Source organism: Coturnix japonica, chromosome 8 (assembly GCF_001577835.2).
Source record: "Coturnix japonica isolate 7356 chromosome 8, Coturnix japonica 2.1, whole genome shotgun sequence".
In the NCBI taxonomy this organism is placed as follows: domain Eukaryota; kingdom Metazoa; phylum Chordata; class Aves; order Galliformes; family Phasianidae; genus Coturnix; species Coturnix japonica.
Genome location: NC_029523.1, coordinates 12,438,951 through 12,458,013, shown reverse-complemented (window position 1 = coordinate 12,458,013; position 19,063 = coordinate 12,438,951). Strand labels below are relative to the sequence as shown.

The window sequence follows — 19,063 nt, the reverse complement described above, 5'->3', positions numbered from 1 at the left end:
TTCAAACTACATATGGATGTCCCACCTGCTGTTGCAGTCTTTCCTCTAATGATGCAAGAGTCATATTACACCTGAAAACCTTTTTCTCTTCAGTAAAGTAAAAATGGTCTCACATTTCCCCCACCCACTTGATTTAAGTGTGACTGGTTCTCGTTCCCATAAAAACAATTTATTCTCTTTTTAAATAAGAGTTGGAATGGTAGAAGAAAGAAAAAAGCAGCAGCACAATCAGTTAAGACACTCCTCAGAACATTATAACTAATTTATGGCTTGCCAAAACTTCAACCAACTTGCTCCTTATCTGAGATCAGAGAGAACTTTCGTAGTTCAGCATCCATTAGTCTAAACACAAGCAAGAAAGGCAAAAATTCTGACATAACTTTTAAATAAAGCCTTTGTGATCTTCATGCCTCCAAAAAAGGGCATGGAGAGGTTTTGAAGAATTAATAAGATAACTGTAGTTGGGACCAACGTGATCCAAGCACTTGAAAGCTATGACGTTAGTTCTTCAAACAGTCCTGCATGGAAGAAGACAGGACAGAACACATCTGTTTTACGTATCAAGAGACCAAGACCGGGAGATGAAATTATCCATGGCAAGATCACAGAGAAAGCCACTAATCCAAATATAAGCCTTTCACCTTCAGTCAAGAGTCAGGGCTTGCAGATGACTCCTGTGCCTTCAACCCACCTGTGGCCACCAGAACTAGGGGCTACACAAGAAATGTAATGCAGTCAGTGGCACAACAAACACAGACCCTAATCACAGCCAAGGACAGGCTGCTCTGTCGCTCTGACCATCTCAAGTACACACCCCACCCTCTCCCGAGGGTCCTGCAGACACAGGCATCACAGTCACATTTAGTCACCACAAAGGATGAACATGTGTACACCAAATCACACAGAGCAGATGCATGTTGGCTACATGAAAAACATGTGTCAGTCCTAGGGCAGAAGGCTCCACCTCAGCTCTCAGCTAGGGTCTGGGCAGGCACCACCCTGAGCCATGCAGGGTAGGGCCATTAACCAAGCCACCAATTAGGCCAAAAAGTGCTGGTACATCTCTGCTAGCTGGTCATGTTCCCACTGCTTCACCACAGAAGCCTGGAACGAGGCATACAGCATCCACACCATGATGTCCTTTGCTATATAACCTATGAGAAACTGCATGAAACCATTTTCACACATTTGAGCTTTAAGGGAGAGCAGGCAGCCTGCACATCAGAGGTACCTGACATCTACAGCAGGGACACAACAAGGGCACAGAAAGGCAGCCAAGACTGCAGGAGGTTGTGGCACAGGAGAAGTAGACAAGGGGATCCTACCAAAACTCACTGCAGAGACCACACATCCCCTTGCATACAGTCTCAGACACATCTTCCTGCTGCCCAGAAGCCATATGTTCAGTGAGAAGTTGTCTACTCTGTGCTGCTTTAGTCACAGCTTCTTTGAAGACAGTAAAGCTGTTCGAAAATCACATCAGTATAATTAAATGCAAAGCAGAACTCCCATAATTAACATCAAACCTTTGGGGAACCTGGTTGCAACATCTCAGCCTATGTATGTCAAGATGCTAACAGGCATAAAGAACATAAGCACAAAGATAAGCACAAAAATCAATTATTCACCTGCTTGTCACGACACACGTTAAACAAAAATTATTAAATAGTAATAGTAAATGCACAGGGAGAAGGAGAGGGCGACAGACAACAAACAAAGAGTGTTCCAGAGTAAAGTAAAACTTGCTGAAGACATAAACAGCAAGAAACCTCAAAGATGTTTCCACAGCTTACTGCTGAATGGCTCTGTGTGCTCCTCTATGCACTGCTTCCAATAATGAAGGAATAAATATATTCTCAGGTTCCATCTCTTGACAGTTAAAATCCCTTTTTTATTAAATGCCTATTAGTAAGTCCCACAGTGTTGCCGTTGCCAAATAAGGGAACAATAACTCCATCTTTTACAAAGCACACTTAAAAACAAAGAAAAGCACACTGTGCTGGAAGCAGTTGCACTTCACAAAATTATTAAAAACCTTTGCTTTTGTCACCTGGGGTCAAAATTTATCCTTGGTGAAATTCCACTGACAGAGAACAAGCTTATACCAAAGAGGAATCCAACACAATGCCTCCAGGTAATGAAACACTGCACAGTCTTTGTGCTAATTTTTTTCTACTCCAAATTCACCTCTCCTCTGACTTACAGCCTGAGGAATTTCAGTTCCTTTTATTGTCATTAGCATCAGAGAATAAATGTATTTCTTTTCTGTGAAAAGGAACATACCTGGTCCTTACCTTCTCTTTATACAATAGGAAACCAGTAGAGAAAAAACTGTGTTGACACATGCAAATATATTTAAGTGGAAAAGCTTATCAAAGAAAACATGTTCTAGGAACTCAATTTTTCCATGTGAAAGTAACAACCGTGTTTCTTACAGTGTACGCTCCCTTTCTTGTTGAGACGCCTAGGACGACACTGGGGAATGCTGGGTTTTGAGGCACTACGGTCCTTGAAGCCTAATTTTTCCAGTCTTGTGTCAACAGACTGAAGTCTGTTGTTTGATGTTTGTACGTGCCCTGCTTAGTCCAAAATACAGAAGTTATGTTAATCTACAACAACAACAACAACAAAAAACAAAAACAAAAAACAAAAAACAAACAAAAAAAAACAAAAACAAAAAAAAAAAACAAAAAAACATGCACACAAAAAAGTGAAGGAAAGCAGATCCAAGAGAACTTTGGGATGAGTAACATTAAGGCCAGCTGAGGTCATTTGATGGGAGAAGAATTTTAAAACAGATATGAAAGAAAATAGAATTTTAAGGGTAAATATGTACTAGTTAGAGGGTAAGGAATGAGGTACGTTCCAGAGTACCTATCAGTTCACCAAAGACATGAAGAATTCAGGAAACTTCTGTATCTCTCTTTGGTATATGTATTTCTGGTTAACTAATAAGCCCTTTTTACTTTACCATTGAGATTAAGGGGCTGCGTTATTTTTAAGACAAATGACAAATGGAGAAGCTAAAACAGAATTAACAAGGGCCTGTAGTAGAAGAAAGGATATTTTAAGATCTACAAGCAAAATCCCAAATCCCAATTCCCTTCAGAAAACAGAAGAATTATTTTTAGCGTAGTATTTATAAAACTATTATGTGATGCTTATAACTTGTTAAAGACCAGTCTCCCTTAAACAAGATGTAACAAATTTGCTTGGAAAGACAAGGATTAATGTCATTCAAACACCACACCTTAAAATTTTCTGTATAACTGTTTTTTCATTGGTTGAATACTGTCCTCCAGTGATGCTCACTGATGTTACCATTTGCCATATCCATATAATTCAAGTACTGCATTAAGGGCTTGATATTTCTTAGAATTCCTTTGGCATCATCCAGGGTCACTTTTAATCAAAGGATCAGACTTTCACATTCACTTATAAATGCTCTGTTTCAGCAAAGCACTTACATATATGCTTAGTTGTTTTGCTGAATCAGGACCTGTGCAGTGTTCAGAAATTCAACTGTTTATAGCTTCAGAGTCTTGCTGATAAAGGAAAAATTCAGTCTGCTGAGTTGCAGCAATTCTGAGGCTGCAATACAACTCTCTTCTGAAATATATGGCCTTTCTTCATATCCAGGCATTTCAAGTTTTCCAGAAAATAGTGGTTTTTTGAGATAAAAATACTATTTAAGCTTAATCCATGGAGAAATGACACCAGACCTGATTCACTTGAGAGACAGACTGATTACATTAAGAAACTAATGTACACAGAAGTAGATCACCAAACAGCACAGCTGTCAGTGGTTCCTAATTAGCATTTCCCAGAACTCAGTGATGTGCCCTCCTTAAAGGAGGGCAGCTGCTCCCTTCCAGCCCAATATGAGGCATCCCGGCCATTGCAGCCAGTGCACAGTGTGGCAGTGGCACAGGTACAGCACGCAAACCACCTGCTGCTCCTTCAGCTCCTCTGTGAGCATGCATGTCTTTAAACTTCCCTAGCAGTCTCACTCATCCAGACACTTGAGAGGCAGAAATTACTGCGCAGTGTTTCAAGGAAGGTAGAGGTTGGTTATAGTAATAATGAACTGAAGGAAGAGGGAGGTGGAGAGTAAAATTTTTATGTATTTATAAGTCAAAACTAGTCTGTGCTGTACTTTAACCACCCCTAACCACAATTTAAACCAAAAACCTCACAGCTCTGGCAACTAATATTTTTAGGGAAAATAAAGCCAGTACCTTACATCTGGGAAATATGCAGCAAACATTATCCAGAAGGGAAGGAAACTTGAGTGACTCCCGTTTTCTTTCAATCCCGTCCTTCACCTTAGAGTGGAAGGACTTTTATTGTACTTTGAAGACTCCTATATTGCTTTCACTGTGTTCAAGGCCGAAGGAAATTCCTCTTAATGGAAACAAAGAAAAGACAGGGCCCGTTTCTTCCTATTGTTATGCTCGCTAATAGGACACCCATCACCGCCATACCTAGGGGGCACTCAAGAGATCAGGGTACAAGCAAACAGCCTTTTTGACAATGAAGCACGTGTGCTCTAAACACAAGATTGCTCACAAGAACAAGTACAAGGAGACCAAAAAAAGAAAAAAGAAAAAAAAATAGAAATAACAAGGGTAAAGTATAGTAGAGAAGGAGGAAATAGGGCTGTTGAAAGAAAACCACAAAGGCAGATGCAATACGAGAAGGAAAATGTATAAGTTTATACAATAGAGGATGCATAAATTCTTCAACATACATCCACTTATAATTCAACTCCTACAGTCTCTCCAGTGGCCTGACCACAATAGTGTCACAAGAAGAGACATATCTACAAGGCAAGTATAGGCAACACAAAATATTAGATGGGCCAAAGGAATGAGTACATAGCCACATGGGCAACTTTTGGTCGTATCAGTGATATTTGTGCACAGCAGGGACAATTTGCACTACCCAAAGATCTACCTCAGACAGTGTAGATCCACAGCCTGCATCACTCTTCTGTTTTATTGTACACAGCCAGGCAACATGTCAAGATGTAAAAAAAGAAACGAGATCCAAATTTTAACAAATGCTTCCCACTCTCTTAGGAAAAGCTATATTGTTGAAGGTCTGGCCCTCAGGCTCTAGGACAGGCATACATTTTGGTTTTCCTAAGGCTTTTTATCAAGACATCATACACCCAACAGCACCAATTTGCCATTAAGTAAATGTTTCTGTCTTTGATCTAAGCTACATTAGGACTGCATATTTTTACTCCCAAGACTACAAAGCTAGACTTGCTTATGAGGTTACGCATGGCTGCAGCATGTGCAGTTCTACGAGTCTAGGTGAAGTTCCTATTGCAGGTTGCCTGATCTTTGTTCAAGCACATTACAAAGATCTAATTCCTTCAGACAAGCAGATAGTTTGCCAGCAATTATCCTCACCATCCTGCTCTGGACCTTTCATTGGGAAGAAAAATCACAGAGAAATCTAGTTTTTCCCTCACAGTATTTTTATGTACAACTGAAGCAGCAGAAATAGGAGACAACAAAAAAATCAGTGCATGGTGTGGAACTAAAACAGATTCATGTAAGCATTTAGATACACACAGAAGTAACAGGAAGTAGAGACAAACATTATTTGAATATTTATAAAAAACATTTCCAACACAAAAATCAGTAAAGTGTATTCCTTAATTGATTAGCATGAAGAACAGGTGGTCTTGTAGCTCAGGTTTGAATATGCACCTCTGTGCATCATGACATCTCAGTTTTTTGTGGTGTTTTTGTTTGTTTGTTTGTTTAATATATATATTTAACACACGACTACTTAAAAAAGCAAACTGAAAAGCAACAGATTCTGTCTAGAAGATCCACTGTATCTGAGAAGATAATAATGCTGAAAGTATTAGAAAATGAGAAACAAGATCTACAATATCAGCGAAGGACTAACAAAAGAAAGGTTTGTTCTCCAGTATCAGCCTCACTACTTAAGACAAAGAAGAGGCTGGAAAAAGGCTCAGTATATAAAAAAATCAACACCCCAGGGAGGTGGCATGCTGCCCCCTGCCTCCCCCAGGCCTCACCACAGGCATGCAGGGATTTTATTTATGCTTCTCAGCTTTATTTATATTTCTTAGTTTTATTTGTACTATGGGAAGTACTAGTTTGTTAATTATTCAGGCTTGATAAGGGAGAGTTCTGTGCTCTGGTGTTTAACAGCCAAGACTGTGGTACCCTGGCCATCACACTGACAATAGCTCAGTCATTTGCCACTGCTTTTTCTACACTGAAAACACACAGCTTACTCCCGTCCCTGTTTCACTTATAACCACAAACTCTCTTATTTACTTCTGTGACTGTAAAGTTTAATTGTTTGTATTAACAGGACTTGATGACTACTAACAGAAAAACATTGTAAAAGCCCTCTTTAAATAACCTTCACAGAGCTGTCCTTCCTCAGTTGTAACAGTATTTGCTTCATCTCAGCCTCTACTGTTCCTTCAGTACTATCCATCATTTCCTTACTGCTTGTATTTTATTGCATTCGTGATACATTTTAAATGACTCCTGTCTTTCTCATTAAGAACTTATTGCAAAAATAAAAAGCACAGAACAAAACCCAAATCCACTGAGCCCACACAGCCAGAAACCATGACAGTAAGACTCCCCTCTACCCTCTCTCTCACCAACTGATCCCACTACTCCCTCCTTCTATTCTCTTAATCCCATGCAGATAGTGGAAAGGATCTCCAGAAATGAACCAGCTTTGAAGCCAGCCCTGCTTAGGGGCAGGAGGCTGGACTGTGTTTGCAGAGGTTCCTTATGGTCAGGAGCAACCTATGAACATTTCAGGAATAAGCATCTAATCAGATCCATGGAAATTTTGACTTTGAAATAGCTGTCAATGGAGTACAACACAGAACTTGGAAGTAAAACCAAAAAGAAACATAAAAGATTGCAAAAGATACTAAGGTTTCCGTACACTGGATAACTTTCTCACAGTGGCACTATATTTGATAGCACCTTTAAAGTAGGGCTATTAATTAAAGCAGGCATTAAGCAATTTCAGCAATAAAATGGAACCGTGGTTGTTATGAACTAGAATGCAGTTCTTATTTTCTACACTGGTACTGTCTCTTAAAGTAGATTTTTCATGAATTGACAATGACTCAGAGTCACACAAAGTAATCCCTCCTGAGCCAAGATCAGCATTCATACCCTCAGCTCAGGCCACAGACACTCTGACACGCCCTTCATTGCTAAAAGTTCATCTGTAATGAAGCTATTGCAAAACGTTAACATCATGTACTATTAAATAATCAAAGTTACTAATGCTGGATGGATGCCTTCAGGAGGTCAGCCCCAGAGAAAGTCCCGCAAGGTTTGAGGGCTTGAAACAACATAAATTTCCATGCTGATGGTGAAAGGAAGCCAAATTGTAACATATTTAATTGCTCAGCCACATCTCTTCCAAAGCTGGTCATCTTTTCCACAATGAGGACATCTCAGATTTAAGAAAGCCATCTGTCCACTGTCCACTTTTCCCACTACCTCATTTTGACTGACTATATATCCACTTGGCCGCTTCTCCAGTGATCCATGCTGTATGCAAACTGGACACATAAGAGGCCTCCCCTTGTAACCACAGGAAGAACTTTGACAAACAAACATACTCAGAAGAATCACTTCAGCACTTGAAAAAACTTCAGTATAATCTTGGTGCTTGAAATCTACAGATCTTTCTCATTTATCTGTCACAAGTTATATAAACCCCTGCTGAGGACAAGATGGGCAGCAAGCACAATCCCCATAAACGGCAATGCATCTTCCTAACTTATGAGACCTCCAATAACACCGGCAGCTTTTAATAGAAAGGTCTTTATTATCACCATTGACAGATAACTTTAAAACAGATCAGCCACCTGTCAGGAATGACATAGGTGAAGCTTGTCCCATAGGAGAAAAAAGATGGTTTCAACACAATATCCTTCAGGCTTACTGGTCTGGAATTTTTGTCTAATTTCTTTCTATAAACCTTGAAGGAAGCACTAGGCTGGTACGTGTGTTACTACTGCAGTTCTTGAATGGTTTTAACTGGGAAGACAGCTGCGTGAAAACTCTCATAGAAACAGCATTTCACACCATCACACTAGTTGGCCTATGTTTTTCTGATGTTAAATGCTGCTACTTTTGATCAGTAATTCTGAATATACACAGTAAGTTACATGAAATGAATGACTTGCATAACGCCACCTACCTGCCTCTGCAAAACACAAAATCATCAAAGCAAACACTGGAGTCACACAACTTGAAGACATTTTTGCAAACACCGTCTTCTTAAATCAGCTCTTTCTGTAGCTCTTCATGTAGATTTACTTGCTTTGAAAACTGTGGTGTGCTTTGAAATCAGATCTTCCAGACTTCTAATTGCCTACAGAAAGAAGTAAAAAAAAACAAGATAAATACAACTTACAGAAATGTTACTAGCTACTTAAAATTATCTCTCTTGTAATAACAGAAATCCATCACAACATGGGCTCCATTTGGCCCACTCTCAAGCTCCGTGGCTCCCTCATAGAAGCAGACTGACTTGCAGTTCCTAACAGTTTTTAGCACACAGAATTTCAGGTTGAAATTCTAGAACTGATACTTTCCAATGCACTGCTCCTCAATACGTCCCATTCAGTGGCTTAACAATGCTGCCCAGATAATAGCAACGAAGGAAGGAAACCCCCTAAAGAAATGGTAACTCCTGCAGTTCTAACAATTGGAGCTCATTCTAGGACAAACAAGTTTACAGTAGACTCTGAAGAGGGACATTCATTCCTTTGCACAATGAAAAGATCTGTATAACTTCTGGGAAAAAAAAAAAAAAAGGAAAAAAAAGTTTTAAAAAATGGAGAAGGATGAACTGACACAGGCAATGCTAGAGACTGAAAGCAGCTCAAAACAGGAAAACCTCAGAAAAATCACAGCTTCCCTGGACAATTTACAGGCAAGTAAAACTAACTAAAACTAATTCATCCTGAACCTACTGGAAGCAACCTGTGAGTTCACAGATACCTCTTGTTACACATGAACATATACACCAAGAATGTACAGTTATACAGCTAAACTCATCAACCCAAAAGGGAAACCAAACTTTGCGGTAAATTAAGGTCAACCTTTTTTAAAGGGAAACAAATTGTCGACAGGAGTGTTGGACAACCATTTAAACACAGAAGCTTTGAACATGAAGATCCAAGTCAAACAAGTTTAGTGCCAAAATGGCAAGCTATAAGGAATTTGTGGCAGATACTGAACATCATTTGGGAAGTCAAATATGAGCTGGAATCCTTCGCTGCTACTTCCCTAGCTGAAGAGAAACCTTAATGTAATCAGAATATTTGGTTGTTAATTCAACTTTTAAATACTAAATAAAGACAAATGATAAACACAACATAACAAAAGGCTTCTAGTCATAATGTTCTTTGTGGACTCTGTGATACGCACAGTTCCCCTCCAACTCAGGAAAGGCTATGCCTCTATAAAAGATCATCACAACACACTGAAAGAGCAAATAGGCAGTGAATGAGAATTCAGAAACATGATGAAATGGTTTCACATCAGTAACTCAACACTGAACAGAAGGGAAAACAAAAAGAGCAACTTGAGCACATTCACTCAATAACACACTAAACAGGAATGCATATGATAATACTCAGATAACTGCCATTAGAACAAACCTCCCATTCTTCAGTGACATTTTTTATAAAGTACACAGTTAAGCAGAAATGAGGAGTACAGGGAAGGAAGCAGAGATAAAGCTTACGTTGCTAAGAACAGCTGAGCATCGCATTCTCTCGTGACCATCTACCTAGGTATGTTAAAATGGTAAATTTGGATTTAGCTTTGATTTGGGAAAGATCATTTAAAAGGGGGAGAGAATACATACATACTTTTAATCTCAAGCAAAAATGAAAAGAATGATATTTTATTTCTGCCACCCACCAAGCAAAACATTCGTAACTCAGAGCTGACAGTGTACAAACCAAAAGCCCCAACCTTCTCTTCAATTCTGCCAGGTCAAAGGCTAAAATAACAAAAATTAAATGAAAATTAGAAAGATCTTCCTGAAGAATGGGTTCAGTTGCTTGAAAATAAGCATTCAATGAATTAAAAAGGAGGGAAAATTATATCCCCTGGGAGACAATGTGAAAGGGTAACAAGCTGACAGCAATTTTCATGAATTGAGGAACACTCCCAGCTACAAAGATATCTGAAATAAAGCAAGTCAAGTCAAGCACAGACAAGTATGTGACTAATAATTAACTTGAGGCTAAACCTACCAAGTGTGCAGTTTGTCAGTATTTTGGAAAATCTGATCATCCATCAACCCGTGACTTGAAGTTAAGTCACAGTCCCTCAATAGCCAGCTCAGCAGTTTCAGAGAGGGTACTAAAAGCAAAAAAAAAGATGAGAAACAGAAAAAGGCACCACAGAAGAAAAGGGGGCATTGGTTCGCCATGCACATTTTATGTCCTTTTTTACTGGAAATAATATGTGCTCACAGCCCACAAAGCCAACCATACTCTGTGTCACATCAAAAGCAGTGTGAGCAGCAAACCAAGAAAAGAGATATTTCCCTTATACTCCAACACACCTGGGGGACTGCATTCAGCTCTGGGATCCCCAGCACAAGAAGGACACAGAGCTGTTGGAGCAGGTCCAGAGGAGGGCCACAAAGATGTTCAGAGGATTGGAGCACGTGCCTTGTGAAACCAGGCTGAGAGAGCCTGGAGAAGGCTCCACAGAATAACCTACAGCAAGCTGTCATTCAAAGGACCTACAGGAAAGCTGGAGAAAGCTTTCTTACAAAGGTTCATAGTGACAGGACAAGGTATAATGTCTTCAAACTGGAAGAGTGTGCATTTAAATTAGATATTCTGAAGAAACTCTTCTGAATTTGTTGAGGCACTGGCACAGGTTGCCCAGAGTAGCTGTGGATGCCCCATCGCTGGAGGCATTCTAGGCCAGGTTGGATGGGGCCCTGGGTAGCCTGGGAGGATGTCCCCACTCATGGCAGGGTGAGGGAACCAGATGGTCCTTAGGTCCCTATCAACACAATGCAGTCTGTGACTCCATTTGGCAACCTGTAATCAATAGAATGCTGACCAGATTCAGTGCTTCACAAGACAGCTATGAGGTTTTACTTTTATCTTCTGACAGTACCAAAGAGACCCAAAAAAAGAAAATGTAAGCTCTAGTGTAAAACGTGTCATATTTTGCATCAATGTGAAACCTCCTGTAGCCAAAGAAGAAACCTGCAAACAAGGAAAAGTTGATGCAGTCCACTGAATGGTGAGATATTTCCTTTGAAACAAAAGAAAGCTGTGCAAAAGGACGGGGAGCCTAAGCTATTTACCCAAGAAATAAACAGAACTCCTAGTTAATTTGAGATTCAAAAGAAATTTCCAAAAGAACCATCTTTTCCTTTGGGGTATATCTGGGGAGCTATTTTTGCAACTGAGGTCATGAAAGGGAATATTAAAAGTATAATCAGAAAGTCCTGATGAGGAAGTGGAAGAAGATGACATGAGGGCTTCTGGATTACTAAATATGCTATTCTCATCCCTGTGTTCTAAACTAATACAAGCTGTAAGAAAGGTGGACAAAAGAGGGCATCTGAATCTGGAGTCACTGAAGACTCACAGTCAAAGAAGCATAGTCTGGTAGAAACATTTTTTTGCTGGAGTAGAGGTCATTAGTTCAGATAAAAATGAGAGCCTAAACAACATGAAAGAGCTGCTTCACTGAAATGTATCACTTTGCAGATGCAGTCAGGAATGAGTGCTATTGAGAACATCAGGAAAAACCTTATTAGTTTTAAAACATAACTGGGGAAAATGGGGGGCGGGGGGGGGAAGATACAATGAAGCACATAAGGGAAGGGACAAAAAGAGGAGTAAATCTGAAGGATTATAGTTTGTCCATCAGAATTTTGATGCATTAAAGCTTTGCTCAGAATTCCAGTCTGTGGACTTTTTAAAGCCATTCTTGGAACTAGAAAGTTAACTTTAATGCTACAACATGACCAAAGAATTCAGAAGCTGAAAGCATGCTGTATCTTCTTTAAAAGATTTAAAGATTTCCCAGCTCTCACTAGCAGGAAATAACAGAATCTAAGGCTTTGCAGAGCAGGAGTTCACCATAGACATTACCAAACAGGGTTCTTATTGCTTTACTTTTCCCCTTTCATTTCTGTTCATTTAAGCCTTTTCCTTAATAGCCACCATTTCTCCAATCACCACCTACCTTCCCCATAGTACTTCCCTTTCCTTAACTCTCTCATCCTCCTTGTCTAATCTTTTCCTTTACTGCTTGAAGAATAACTTCCACTTCCTCTCCTCCTTAACCACACGGACTCTTCTATTTCTGTCTTCTTTCTATGCACAATGCCAGAGGTGACACAGCTCTCTACAAATGCTTCTGCGCCAAAGCAAACCAGAAATCTTTCTCTGAACCATGTCAGAAGTCCCACCAAAGTGAATGGGGATGCTTGAGTGAAGCCAGCAGGATCTGTCCCTTTGTGTTGTTTTGCTATAGCAACACAAACCCAAGTCTCTAGGCTATTCAAGAAGGCCTTCACAGCCAAAGCTTTTTCACTTTTTGTTTGTTTGTTTTACGCATGGCAACCATTTCGTTTACTTAACCAGTTTTTCTCCCACTTGCCCATGCTGGCTCACCACGTGAGTGTAAGAAATACATACATTCCGTGCATAAGTAATAAAAGGCAATCATTTGTAATCAAGTATGCCTATGTTCAACAGAACTTTCATAGATGGTTAACTACATGAGCAGCTCTATAATTAGGGATAGAGCAGTTTTGGAAGAGTTTATTTATAACTCCATTCCTATTAAATATGCATTTTAGCAGATTCCTTTTTTATTAGATGACATTTATCCTCTGTCAATTCTGTGTGATTTGTACATGCGCAGGTTGGAAAGCTGACTAGTAGGGTTAGCAAATATTAATGTAGGATTGAAAGTTTCAACGTATTTTTAATGCCTCTGTCCAAAGCACATACATAAAGTTCCACCATTGAGAACTGAAAACAGTAACTCACTCATAAACTATTAAGGGGATAGATTCTGGTTTAGAAACATCAAAGTGGTTTCATTTTCAGGGAATATATGAATAGTAATAAAACCAAAAATCCTGACATATCAGAAGCCCAGGGAAAAAGTAATTCTGATGTCCTGCAGTTCACATGCTGCTGTGCTTATAATGGGACATTTCAACAAGTCACTGTTAAAGGCTATGGGAACTGGACAAGTGCCAAGGGAAGATATTTTATGCCATTTAGCAATTGTGCCCCTCTATTCTGAGTGACTTTTGTTTTAACATTTCATTTATTTATCTTCATATTAATGCACTACAATGTGTCTTGCTAAACTACAGGGAGCCGCGAAAAATGCACAAATCAGTCCATAAGACATATGAAACACATTTCACCTTTTAGCAACACGTTACTTAAGCTGACTTTGTTATTTGGTACATATATTGCCCACTGCTGCCAGGAGGGTCCAGTTTGGATAATTCTCAGTATAGTTTCATAACATTCTCCCTTCAGCTTCCCAACACTTTCTTAACCAGCTGATATTAATTGTTGTGAGTTCAGATCAGAAAAGTCATGAAACCAAACAATATGGAAGCTTGAGATAAACAATCACTGCATAGCATAGCACAAAACTCAAAGACAGTTTACAGAAACAGGATAAAAATCAATCTTTTGTATGTTCCTAGGACTTCCCTTCCCCCAGGCCCAGTGAGGTATGCAACTGAGTCTTTATGGGCTCAGGGGCAAGGCTGTACTTAAAGTGTAAACAAGAGAATAGCCTCTTGCAGGATCAGGATGTAGGAGGGTTTCAATAGGTGGAAGGGAAGGAAGTGCACTCAGGCGTCTTTTTTAGTGGAAGGAGTACACAAGATTCTTCCTCAAGGAGGAGGCTACAGTGCAGATTCCCTTTTAACAAAAGCAGAAATTCCTAGAGATTACTGAAAGTCTACGGAAGGGAGTACATATGGCACAGGAGACAGAGCTTAACAGCAAGGCAAACATCCTATGTGAGCAGCAAGTCAGAACTTTTCTGCTTTCACACAGAGCCTTCAGGGACAATCTACATCAAAGGGTCTCCAAAAGGAGCACAGAAAACAAGACGTAGGGAGGCTGAGCTGAGCAGCTGTTAGGCTACAATGGCTCAAGCAACCTGGATTCTAGTACCAGCATCAGCCACATATTTTCCATGCAACTCACAAAAAGCCTCATCTTTCACACACAGATAAGTCGTAACAGCACCTCTGCATGGCCACAGCACCCCTCCATTATCTATCTGTAAAGATAACACTATTTCAGGTAGTTCTGCTTTTGTCTTCTGGAAAAGACCTCACTGTCCTTATCTGAGAGCACCAGTGGTAAAACTATACGATGTCTTTCTGATGAACATTCAAGAAGCAGAAGCAGCAAAAAAGCTTCTAGAAACTGAATACATGTAAGATGGGATTCAAGTTGCCAAAGCAGCCCAATAAATCTGAAAGTGTTAACCTGAATAAAACTCAGGTTCCTAGGAACAAAACCAGCAGCATCTCAATGCCTCTAACAGCAACAGGACTTCTGTTTTTCAAATGGAATTTGTTGCTTCTGAAAATTTTACTCTGAAACAAAACTCTACTGCTGCTGCATAGGAGTCTTCAGGATGAAGAAGATCATGAACTGCATGCAGCAAATCTCTGCAATTTTCCTATCTCATGGTTAAATTTCCTTGGCCTATTTTTTTTTTTTTTTTTTTTTTAAATGGTTTCTAATTTGAAACAGAATGGATTTCCTGGCACTGGACTATCTTACCCTTCACAAATGCAGTAGCAGCCAACAACCTCACACAAATTTCATTAATCTTAAGTTTTATTTGGCTCAGTTTCTAATTGCACACCTAAACTAAAAAGTTAACAGCTCTAATGCACCTATCCAGGCCAACATGCCCCTAGGGAAGCATCCCCCTGCAGCTATGCCACAGAAAGGAAACACAGCAGGTCAGAAAGTTATCAACATAGCAAGGCTTCTTCTGCTCAGGGAAAGAGATTTCAGCAACTGAGTCTCTTGAGGAATGCCTGATGCATTTATTTTTTCAAGACTAATCTGCAAAACCTTAGAACTGTGTGTAGAAGTAGTGGTAGACCTCTCTACCAGCAACTAAACTAAATGAATCTCTGCTCAGTTTTAAATCTTGAAATTACCTCTGTACATTTAAAGAAGCGGTTTTCAAATGGTGGCCTACATTAAATTACATTAAATACACTAAGATACAAGAAATTATCCAGGTAATCGTGAGAAGAACACACAGGATGACAGCAAAGAACATGACTATGGCACTAAGCATTAATTTTCTATATAAGGATGCAGGCCTTTCTTAGGGGAAAGAATGGTAACCATCAAACTGAAAAACACTGAGAAACAATGCAGAGCAATGGGATGAGGTGACACAAATCAGCCTTCCCCTCTACCTTGGTCATAAGATGCAATGAGATGTAAATGAGCAGCTTAAAATATTAACTACTGGGTATGTTGAAACTAACCACATTCATCATCAAAACCACCTTTTGAAGGGAAAACAATAAATCAAGAGAAGCGTGTTTTGAAATTTGCTCTCTAAAACAAGGTACACATTAGAAAGTGGGTAACTTAATAGTGCGTTTCTCCAGGCTGCTACACAACAAAAGCTAAACACATTTGTCAGAAGCTAACCACCAGCCATTCGATTTGCAGATGCATGTCTGCAAGATAGGAAAGTTCTCCCACACAAATAAGGAAGACCACAAGGTTCTACACAGTTAAAAGAATGAGTCAAAAGGAGCTTCCCTTTATGTAGGAGTAACCCAACCTCTCACTAATTGTCTGCCAAAGACGTGTAATTTAATTTGTTTGGCAGAGAAACACATTCAGGCTGAGGCAAAATCTTTTTCCATAAAAACTATCATTTATGAGTGTTGGGAGGAGGATTTGTTTCAGCAAGGATTCATATCACTGGCATATTCCACTGAGAATGCACACATACTCCTACATAATTTGACCATGCAGAATTTCCTGCCTTTCATTATTTATTACATTTACACACAGGGACTGCAAAAAGCTTTGAATGGAAGGTTTGGGATGCAGAAGGCCACAAGAAATTCCTAAATTCATACAAATAAATAATTTGCACACCATGTATGCAAGAAGAAAATGACAGCACCTCATCTCCAGAGTGAACCAAATCCCCACCCCAAAAGAACTCAGAAGAACTGGTCATCTTAAAGAGAGGAGGGGAAGCTCATCCACCACGTAGCACAAGCTGCGCGTATAAGAGGAGTGGCTTGGTCCACTAATTCAATAACCTTTATATGAGAAAAAGTCATGCTTTTCAAATCCTGCAACAGCTGTTTTGTCGATCAGAATGCTATTTTGCTTCACTCAAACCACTGTCAGAACCCAAGAAAACAAGTACAGCTTCACTGATATGAGACTACAGCCATTCTCAATCGCACTGTCACATGCAGCCATAGCCTAATGAGTTACTTCTATGAATCTAAGACAAGAAAAGACATACAGTTCTTCAATCCACCTCCAGCTTCTTGGCAAAGAAACATGTTTCCAGCAGATCTACACTGTACAGTTGGTTCTCTTGATAGTCTGAGATCTTTTTGTTATAATTTATTTTTGCCATCCTGACTCAAACAACAGAACTACAGCAATTTCCAACAGAAATACCTATGCTCAGAAAGAAAATCAGAGTATAAGTGAATCCCCCCATCCCCCCTCCAGTCACCTTCTATATTACAATCCCTTCCATGCAGAGCAGCTCATACATTCAGGTATATAATTAACCTGTTTCAAACCTGCGACCTACAGATAAGCTATTCTCCCAGAACCTAAACAGGCCTCTTGCAAGGTTGTAACAGTGGACCCTTCCAACTGACCTCCCACAGTTTAGCAATAGTCTGCAACAGCATAATAAATAAATCTGAAATTGGCCAAGTACTCTATTAAAATTAGAGAAACTATTAAAAAGAAGTGTTAAATACAGCACAATTCAATTTGTTAACAACCAACAGCTATAACTCAAGTTGAGAAACTATTTAAAGAACGCATATGAATGAATAGCTTTCATGTTTTTCCTCAATAAACTCATTATTTCACCACAAATACATCATAAACCAGTATATTTTGCCAGTCAGCTTCTGGTAAGCTGTACATGCTTAACAATATAACAAACTATCAGATGTCCTCTGCTGAACTCGATACAGCCAACCATTTGGATATTTAAGCTCAAAGGCTGTGTTTTCAAAAACCTACTTTGACAGGAAGGAAATAGAAAGATGCAGGATATACACTGACTAAGCAGCAGTTTTGAAGTCCCTCCTTCAGCAATTTCCCTAACTGTGTAAATCTGTTTCATTTTGGCTATTGTAGAGTTAATCGTTGCTGTCCTAGCACAAGAAAAGCTGCTCTGCTGGATGACTGCCAGCTCATGAAAATGAGAATCTGCAGTTACGGACAGAGCAGTTCCAATTGCATTACTTCTCTGCTAGTACATTTTTATGGCAAAACACGCTTCTATTCATGAAATGGCCAGAAACTCACCACAAATATTGCTGCTCTAGAAGTAATGCTTATTTATAATACACAAATATTGTGTGGAATTAGACTGAAAGTGATTGCAAAGATATTTGCAATCTGTATCCCACAGAATATATGCTGATACCAATCACATATGACTTAGTAACGCCTATCTTAAACATTAACAGAATTACTGTAGATATTAGACACATTTAAATTTGGCAACACTTTACTGCTATCTTTAAGTAACATGAAAGCAGAAATCTCACTGTGACTTTACATATTTCAGCATCTCATAGAACAGCACAGGGAAGAAAGTTTTGTGATTCTCAATTATGATCAGAGCAAAGATAATGAGAGATGCAGATCACCAATGGAGCTTAACAAAGAACTTCAGTATCCAGCAATACAGGATATTGCTCTTAGAGAAGAAAACAAAGCCAGTGGAATACCTGTATACCTGGTGGCTAAAACACCGGAGAGGAAAAAATACATGAATGCCTCAGTGTTCAGTCCATGCCATTCCAGAACCACATAAGCACATCCACAGAAGAACTCACCTGTTTCTATAAAGATGACTTGGGACCATTCATTCTAATGAGTCCAAAATTTGTCTCCATTTACTTTAAGGCCTAAGGCTATGAGAACATGCAATTGTTGCCAGTCACTGTAGTCTTGGTGCAAACCTGCTGCTCCATGGTGGATGCTTCCAGACATGTTGTTACTCTACCATCAGTCAAAGACAGCTTAACCTCACAGTGCAAGCAGCAAGGCAGCTCACATTTACTGAAGGGTAAGGGCTGCTCTTTGGCTTCCACCAAGAAATAGCAACTTGGAGCAAGTTCCCATCCTTATCATTCAGCTATCTGTATATGCATCCCTTAAAATATTTTCCAGTTGGTTGCATCAGGCTTTATAGGCTAACAAGCATATGCAACCACGTACATCACAAAGATAACCTTTGGGAATAGCTTCTATCTTGAAGGAAAAAAAATATTAGTAATTGATTGTTACAGCAATACAAACCAAAAAGAAAAATCATTACTGATTCATGCTGGGAGCATCAGTTGACCTTTGCAAAAACAAACTAGTCACAACTTCCTAGAACCTAAGAGATCACCTATAATACCTTCTCTTATGGAAATCATAAGTACCGGGAATAGTTTCCTGTAAGAACACAAATTTTTGACTTCTGTCAAAACATCCCAGCTACCTCACAGTGTGAAGCTTTGCGGGATTACTCAATATCATTTCTCATTTTTACTTAACTCATTTCAAACATCTTGAAAGAAAAGTTCCACTTAAAGAAAACTCTCAGATTTCACCAAGTTCAGTTCTGAATAATACAGTAAAATTCCACTCAGAAGAGTGAGAGAGATGTCTATCAGAACAAACTAATAGGCATGCATACAGAAATCATGCGTGTATTCTAACGTTTATTTTTTTCCAACT

The 19,063-nt window shown here is 39.3% G+C and overlaps 1 protein-coding gene across 1 annotated transcript in view; it reads right to left on the bottom strand.

The window, feature by feature from the left end:
- TGFBR3 (transforming growth factor beta receptor 3) overlaps positions 1-19,063 on the bottom strand; it is a 106,735-nt gene that overhangs the window by 85,775 nt on the left and 1,897 nt on the right. The window contains exon 2 of the mRNA XM_015870365.2: positions 8,236-8,409. Within this exon, the coding sequence (XP_015725851.1) occupies positions 8,236-8,296 (61 nt within the window). The 5' untranslated portion in view covers positions 8,297-8,409. The remainder of the gene's footprint in view (positions 1-8,235; positions 8,410-19,063) is intronic.